The 8,906-nt window shown below is 40.9% G+C and overlaps 1 protein-coding gene across 1 annotated transcript in view; it reads right to left on the bottom strand.

Moving 5' to 3' along the window:
• Positions 1-31: 31 nt before the first annotated feature.
• Positions 32-8,906, bottom strand: part of LOC101860185 — an 11,564-nt gene continuing 2,689 nt past the window's right edge. The window contains exons 2-5 of the mRNA XM_005103143.3: positions 7,939-8,139; positions 4,405-4,528; positions 3,551-3,700; positions 32-1,192 (exon numbers count right to left, since the gene is read on the bottom strand). Coding sequence (XP_005103200.1) covers positions 575-1,192; positions 3,551-3,700; positions 4,405-4,528; positions 7,939-8,045 — 999 coding nt within the window. The 5' untranslated portion in view covers positions 8,046-8,139 and the 3' untranslated portion in view covers positions 32-574. The remainder of the gene's footprint in view (positions 1,193-3,550; positions 3,701-4,404; positions 4,529-7,938; positions 8,140-8,906) is intronic.

The following is an 8,906-nucleotide window of genomic DNA, read 5'->3' as shown; positions in this document are numbered from 1 at the left end:
GTAAATCCAATCATCAACATTCCCTCAACATTTCTTTAAAAAATATAGCTATTTTTATGCATGCATCGACACAATTTACTTCTTTTAGGAGTCGGGGTTCCGACCCTTCTTGTCAAGGCCAACCCTGGGTGAAAGGGATGCAACATCCCAGCAAAAAGACCCAGATGCTCGATATAACCCCCCCCCCCTTTCCTCTTGTGAATCGAACTCGATCTCTTCAGCGAGACAGCGAAAAGCCTTACCCCCACACCACAGACGCCGGTTCCCTCAACATGCAAACAGCTACATCAACACAAATAAACCACCCTCAAAAAGGCTATTTAGCTGTGTTCTCATGGCAGAATAATAAGTGTACCCAATGAGTGGCCTTACAAGGAACAGCTACTCTCTCAAAAGTAGTCAGAGCATTACGATTTAGTTTTCCTGAACGCTGCAATCTAAATACATGTAGTTATCATAGAAAAAGTGGGTGTTATCTAAAAACAGTTCCTATGCCCCATGATACACGAAACCATGTGAAGAGGACATCGCTAATCTCATTTCCCCCCTTGGGGTTTAAGTGAGACTTTGTTCCTTATTTTTTCTTCTTATTCACTGTCAGTTGCATCGTTAAAAACTCATCAATAAAAGCACCCCATTTGTCTTCATTCCATGTTGGACGAAATTCTGAATCCTTCTCGTTGTCGTTGTACTCCATGACACCGGCCAACTTCTTAGCCTCGTCAGTACACGCTAGCTCCGGTAAAGTGAACTCTGGGTACGGGTCGCTTGCTTCTTTTTTGTCAATGTCGTCAGGAAACAGTAAGATCTTCTGCGATGGCCAATGTGTGGTGAGCATGAGATTCTCGTACGCTTTTCTTTTCACCGCTAGGTCCGAGTCAGTGGCCCACGAGGCTGGAGTCATACACACGAATATCAGGAACCGCCATCTTCCGGAGTTGGCACGTCCACGGGTTGGTCTTGCGTCTGCCCGGAAAAGTCTCGCATCACACACGAGCATGCCACCTTTCGGACACGTCACTCGTTTACGGGAGCAACCTTTCTCCTCAAACCAGGCGATGTGTTCAGGCTTTAGACAAGTGCAGTGCCATTGTTGGCTACTCTCCATGAAGTTGTCATAAAGTTTGTGCGAGCCCTCCAGAACTTCGTACGTCCAGTCATCTGTCTCGCAATGCTCCAAGTTGACATTTCCCTGCGGATGTAGGATAGAAAGATTTTTTTTCGAAACTACTCAGGCTATAATCGACAGCAATGTGCTTTATGTAATGGTCACAGTGATGATAGGACATATAGGGTTATTTCATAATCATTAAGCCAGGGGTAATTTGAACCAATTAGAAAGCTTGCACGGGTGTGTAGTTAAAGGGGAAACTATACAGGTGATCACTGCTTAATCTAATAATAGCAACCATAGCGGCCACCCAATAGATCCCGACACAACACAGGCTAAAGAAATGATTGAAGTGATTGAATGTATTATGATTTCTTGTACAAATTATTGATTACAGTTCAATCTACTGTTGTGTGAAGAAGGGGGGGGGGGGTTACAGCTGAAGGCTATCTCGCTTATTAGTGGATCAAATGTTACCAAATTTCCCACATATAACAAGCATAGTAAGGGGTCTTAAAATCCGCACTCAATTTTGAAAAAAACGTTTCGTTTCCATGGATACAGCGACCATATTGGATTTTGTTGACACGTCTTACGTAATTAATATCACACTTATTTTTCACAGAAATAAATTGTTTTTTGAATGCATATTGACAAACCATAAATCTACAAATTTGTCTATTGAATTTTTCCTGAACATACTAGAAACATTTTTGGAATTTTTCACGTTTGCAAAAAATCCGTGAAAATCCACACTCCAAACACCACCAACGAAAAACTGCTCCATATACAAAAATTTTATCAAACGAAGTTTTAGTATTACATCTTTTCTTCATTCTGTGAAAATTTCATGAAGATTGGATGAAAAAGCATATAGAAAAACCACGTTTCGAGAAAACGGACGATATAGAAAAATAAAAGATTGACTTTATGAGAAAATGGTGGTGAGAAACATGCCCGGTATGGGAAGAAAATACGGTTTAAGGGGGTTCTTAGGCGATGAAATAGTTGTAAGAGATTCTGAAGAAGTTAAAAATGCCGACAACTTGAAATCCATAGTTTTGAGCCGAATCGGGACTTTTAGCTGCACCCCCCCCCCCCCCCCCTTTATAGCGTTCTGTTATATGGAATTGAACCGTTTTTAAAATAATGCTCTATGTATGTTGGGCGCTCAGTACGTATCAGGCTGGACTGCTTAGTACATGGACCTGGAATAAATCCCCCACTGGTTGTTCTTGAACTCAGGTCTATTCATGGAGTTTCAAAGCTCTGACCAATTTGGTTAGATCATAACGGGGATGAACATTCAATTCGGTGGAACGAGGTCTGTCCTAGAAGTAAGGTTCCCTGTTTCATAAAATAAAGAATTTTTATTTTGTAAACATGTTATTGTGTACATACCTATAGAACCAGGTTTTCTATCGAACATAACAACTTTAATCCCAATGCATTTTTACATCCGATGTAGCTAGCGGACGAATGCTGTGACCATATCCGCTTCAGCCACAAACCTAAGAATTGCATTAATTTCTAGCACAAAATCTTCCCCGTCTTCAAGTCGCCGCACCTGCAGATCTCATAGAGTAAAAGGAAACTTTGTTTAAAAAGAAAAAATCAGAACAGGTGATGAAACATGGGTGTATTCGTGAAGTTTAAAACAGAAAAGACAATCAGCAGAATGCTGAGAAACCCAAGATCACCACAACCCAAGAAAGCTTGACGCAAGCAAGATATGCTTTGAAACGAATACACTTCATGCTTTTCGATCACAAAAGTGTATTTTTTACTGGCCGGTTCCCGTTGGCACAACCGTTACTGCTTATTATTACAAGATGGTTCTTAAGACGAAGCTGTGGCCAGCAGTCAGAAGAAAGCAGCCGGGTCTGCTTGAGCAAGGAGTTGTCTTTCATCATGACAACGCGCTTGAGCACAATGCTTGAAAGGTCACCGATATCCTGGACTACTGGTAGTGGGTAATCATTGAACACCCACACTATTTCTCAGACGTAGCACCATTCAACTTGTATTTCTTTTCGTAAAGTCAAAGAAGGACAAAAGGGGAAGCGATTGAGTACTAGAAAGAAACTGAGCTCGAAACAAATTAATACTGCACTCAAAGACTCTTGCGGAAATGATCCTGTCTTTGTCCTCTGGCTACATCTGATTTTAAAGTGTATTGAGATCAGCAGCTGTTAAGTTGACCGGAAAACACGTTTCTGTATGCATGTACAAAATCCCATGTCTGTAAAATAAAACGATTAATTTTACAGAATACGGAAACTGGCTTCTAGGACAGATCTCGTGTCAGTATTGAAAGGGCCGTTACATCTATAACTTATTTGGCTTTAGTTAAGTTTTAAATTAGAAATCACTTGTCAACACACTGTTACCCATAACTTTCTTAACCTCTAAAACTAGTTTACACCCGCAAAAACTGACCTGGTACGCGTGCAGACCTTCCCTCTCTGCTGTTTGATTCGATCGAAACTTGACGCCCTTTGGCTCCCAGAACGTCTCACCACTTGACTCAGGTGGTCTGCCCAGGCCAATAGCATCAATGCTGGTTAGTAGTCTAGACGTACCCCAGATCTGCAGGCAAGAAAGCAAAGGGTTGAAACAGTTTGGTTTTATTTGCCCCTTTTAAGCTACTCACCGTAGCAGTGTGGTTAATTTGATTTGAGGGAACAATATTGAACTTCTTTTTGAAAGTTTACAAATTAATTCTTACGAACAAGACATTAGAGCAAAGAATTACAGCATTTGAAATGCGATGCCTTAGAAAAGCAGTAAACAAGACCAGGCGAGACAAAATTAGAAACTTAGTAATCCGAGAAATGATGGGCACAAATGATGTCATGCATCACATCCAACACCGAAGAATCAAATGGTTCGGACATCTCCTACGATTACCAACACACATCCAGCAAAACGTGCCTACGTAAAAAATAATTCGATGGCAACAAGGCTAGAGGGCAACCGAGAAAGACCTGGATAGATGGAGTCAGGGAAACATTAACCACCCACGGCATCCCCCTGACAACAGCTCTCCAGATGGCGACAGAGAGACGTCTCTTTCTTCCCGAGACACCCAAAAGGGTATAAGCGGCGGATGATCTCTTAAAACAAGTAGGGCTTCAATGAGGCTTTAGGTTAAAATATTAAATAAAATATTATAGAAAAAAGAGGTTTGCATTTCGTCTATTTCTTTTTCCTGGACGGCGCTGTACCATCTCAAGAACATGACAGACAGACCAATATATTACGAAGACATCTCTAACTATAATGTTACTTACTTGAGCAAAGGTGTCTTTAGCTGCCAGTCTCACTTCCCATACTGGAGCCAGGTATCCACTTTTGTAATTCCATATCAAAGAATTACGACTCTGGGGATATTGCTGAAAGCCGCTCAACCATTTTCTGATGGGTGGAAGCAATAGGTGTGGGTGGGACTACAGTGTTTAGGTCAATACTTTGAGGATGGTAACTGATGTTAAAATATTTGCAACAATGTCTAATGAGAAATGAAGATCGAGAATGTGGGAAAACTTAAATATATGGGATCTTTGATCTAAGATCACTAGCAAAATTGTATATTTTTATATGTATATTATGTATGTTTATACGTATGTGTGTATGCGTGTTTGTTTGTTTCTTTGTATGTTTGTGTATATAATATATATTTATATATATTTATATATATATATATATATAAATATATATATATATATATATTATGTGTGTATGTGTGTGAGAGAGAGAGAAAGAGAGAGAGAGAGAGAGAGAGAGAGAGAGAGAGAGAGAGAGAGAGAGAGAGAGAGAGAGAGAGAGAGAGAGAGAGAGAGAGAGAGAGTTTGTGTATGTAAGGTGGGTAGGGGGCAGCGTGGTGGATTTGTGGAAATTTGGGGCATGTGGAGATATTTGGAGTTTATTATAGCCTGTCCATTTGCATTGCTTTGTGTTGAAAAACACCAATATATCTAGAATAGAAATCGAGATATTGGAGGCTGAAGGAAGTCCGCCAAAGTGTGGTGACTTCCATAGCTGTAGTGACCTTGGAAATGGCAAATTTACATTTTTTGTATGCTTTTGATCAACATATATCAGTAAACTTCACAATGTAATTTGCCTTAAAAATGAATAGAGAAGGTGTTGAGTAAAAAAAAAAGAAAAAATTGTCCAATTGGAGGTAAGATATAGGTTTCTTCGACTTCTTTGTTTTGACCAGCGCTTAATTTCACCATGATGCCCCCCCTCCCCACACACACACACATAAACACACACACATACCCACACATATACACACATACACAAACACACACACATACCCACACATATACACACACACAAATATACACACATACCCACACATATATACACACACACACACACAAACACATGCCCGTACGCATACAACGCAAGGTGCTGTTCATCGACAAGAGCAGATTCTGCGTTGATCCGTCAAATGGGCGCATCCGTGTGGGGCACACAGACCTGACGTGCTACGTTGATGCCAACGTCATGGAGAGAGACCTTTGAAGACGGTCAAACGTCATGACGTGGGGAGTCATCGCTCTAAATCAAGGAAGTGGACCAGTGTTCATCCAGAAAGTGGGTCATGGACAAAGAAAAGGGGTTACAGCACAGCGCAACCTTGACCATGTACTCCAACTTCATGTGGTGCCCTTTTTTCTGGAAGCATCTACATTTCTTTTTTCAGCAAAACGACGCGAGACCTCATACTGTCCGTATAACACAGCAGTTTCTTCGGAAGATCAACATCAATCGTTAGCCTCAGACGGCTCGTTCACCTGACTCAAACAGCAATCGAGCACGTTTGGGACGCTATCCAGATGCAGCTTAACCAGCTGCAACCCCCACCACAGATAGCTGCTCAATTGGCTTCGCTCGTCGACCAGATAAGGGTGCAGATCCCAGGTCGACAAATAAACTCTCTCATGAACTGTATGGGTCGAAGATGCAGAGCAAATACTGCTGCCAACGGAGGTCACACAAGGTACCGATTTTCTGTCCCAATTTCAACGTCACAGACATAACAAAGTGAGGCTAAAACTGCTTTAAAACAGCCACCTATTGACACTCTCATGGCTGTGTAAATTGGACAAATTAAAATTTCATTTACACATGACAAACCTCTGTTGAGTGTAGTATGTTTTATTTATGCTTTACTTATTCGCGTTTCTTTTCTCTCTGGGTATATCTATCTATCTATCTATCTATCTATCTATCTATCTATCTATCTATCTATCTAAATTATTGTTATCGTATCATTATATATATATATATATATATATATATATATATATATTTATATATATATATATATATATATAAATATATATATATATATATACACACAGTTGCGGTGGCGCAGCCGTTAGTGAGCTTGTCTCTGAAGCGGAAAGTCCGGCTCGGGCCTCGGTTCGGAAACGGATTTTTTTCGCCCCCTCCTGCCCACCCAGCAGTAATGGGTACCTGACTTCGAGTTTGGGAAGTAAAGACGGCGTGGAAAGGAACTGGCCACCCTAAACCCAATATTTTTATGCCGGAGGCCCAGGAAGTTGTCTTACTAGCAAGGCAATCCTCAATGTTGGGTCGGAAGCGGGAACAACTTAATATATATATAAATAAATAAATAAATATATAGTGGTGTCCAAAAGAAACTTGAAAATGTAATCTCCCAATCATCGTGTTGAAGTTTTGTACTACCCACTCATGCAGCATACCAATCTAAGGCTAACTAAACTCTGCACCATCTGACACATTAGTACTTATGCTGAGAGCCACCCGGGAGATGATCACTCAAATTTGACTCCAAAAAATTATGCTTGACAAACTGAGCCAAAAAAGTGGCTTCTCTTTACCAATTCTCCATGCTTCTGCTGAATAAACCCAAGAGAAATCACATTAATGAAATGCTTCATGTCGGCACTCCAGTTTCGTCATTCGCAAGAAGGTATAACTAGAGCAGACACTGTGCGTGCGACACGAGATCATTTGGCAACAATTGCCTGCCAAAACAGACAGGCCCAAGCGAGTTGGACATAGAAAGACAAAACGGAGGGAAGACGAATTTATTCGACACAACGCTTGAGGAAAATCGATTTCAACCGCCAACACAGACCCAAGATTAGTCGAGAGCAGTTAGAAATGGAAATCCAATCTTTGGAACGATTGTTCTTTGTCGTTTGGAAGAGGGAAACCCTTGAGCTAGGAGTCTAGTCTATCGCATAAAACTGCAGCCCTATCACACCCAGCATAGACTCCACTAGGCGTAGCATTGTGCGAGAAGGCCACGTCGTATTTGGAATACGTACATGTTTTCAGATGAGTCCCAATTTTAACTGGAAAGGCAACGATGGACAGGCCAGAGTCAACAGAAGACTCAACTAAAGGTGCTTCAGACAAGCAAAACAATTTTGGCAGTGTCATGATTTGGGCTGGAATCAGTCCCTGCGTCGACGATGTGAAGATGTGAACAACGCCAGAAGGCAGCACACTCGTTACTGAAGCTGTCACTTTGCATTTAGACCCTTGACAACTGTACGTCCACGAAGGCTAAAAACATTCAACGTGTTTCTCTTGTTGTAAAATGATTGCACTATCTTCTCTGAAAATTTTAAACAGATTTAATAAGTATTAATTAAGATATTGAAGAAGACTGGAGTTAAAATTGTAAAATAATATAAAAATAATAATGATGATAATGATAATAAAAATACAGGGTATCTAAAGAGGACCTATTTATAACGTAATAACTCTATAGTCTTTTGACCAATTTCGACAAAACTTTACACAAACAAAAGCACCTGAAATAAGCTTGATGCCTGTCACAGTCTGCTTCAGACACTACAGCCGGCACCACCGTCCAACCTCGTGATTCCAGCTGGGCCCGGTGTTCTTGTGTAAATGACATGACGTTTTCCTTGAATCTCACGTCTTCACATTTGACTGTTGATCCCGACAGGGAGCGCTCTGCTTAAGGTCTGTATCTTTCAGTCTCTGATAGCCTGAATCACAAAGATAGAACGTCAGTTGGTAGAATAGTGAAAATTTCAACGTTGTTTTTGTACAGTTCCGGTATCTTCTCGTGCGACAATCGAACCCATGGAGCGTGTATTGCTTTATTATGATTTTTTTTTCATCCATTGGCTCATAATTACTAGATGGAATTAAGGTAGAAAGCTATTCTAAGAACATTAACCCCTTCACTGCTACGGTGACGTAGGGCTCACGTTTTTTCTGTGTGCTTTGAATGACCACATTTAACCCTTTTAATGCCTGGTCCGAGTACATCTCTCTGGTTGGACTATACGAATAAGCGAGCTTTGTTGTTATACCCCGTATATCCCATCTCCCCCCCCCCCACTGTTTTGTCTCCCCTCATCCCTCTCTCTCTCTCTCTCTTTGTCCCTCTCTCTCTATTTACCTTTACCTTTCTCAATTCCATTTCTATCTTTCGACAACTGTTTTTCCCTGCCTTATCGGTTCCCCTCTTTACACGTTTTTGCGGGTGTTTGGAGGGTGCTACTGGTAAAATCTACTTCTCTTCTCTGCCTCTGTTGTTTCTGTTGGTCAATTTTGCTTTTATCAGGTTCAATCAACTGTTACTGTTTTAATTTGATTCTCTCTATTCCAACAAACTAAATAGATCTAACCTTTTTGTTGACATCACCAATCCCCGAACTAACCAAACGCAACCCTCCCCACCCTTTTTTCAACACACACAGACGCACATACACACACATACACACACATACACACACACACACACACA

The sequence above is a fragment of the Aplysia californica genome, unplaced genomic scaffold (genome assembly GCF_000002075.1).
Source record: "Aplysia californica isolate F4 #8 unplaced genomic scaffold, AplCal3.0 scaffold00360, whole genome shotgun sequence".
NCBI classification, from domain to species: domain Eukaryota; kingdom Metazoa; phylum Mollusca; class Gastropoda; order Aplysiida; family Aplysiidae; genus Aplysia; species Aplysia californica.
The sequence above is the reverse complement of the archived record's forward strand: the minus strand, read 5'-3'. Positions and strand labels throughout refer to the sequence as shown.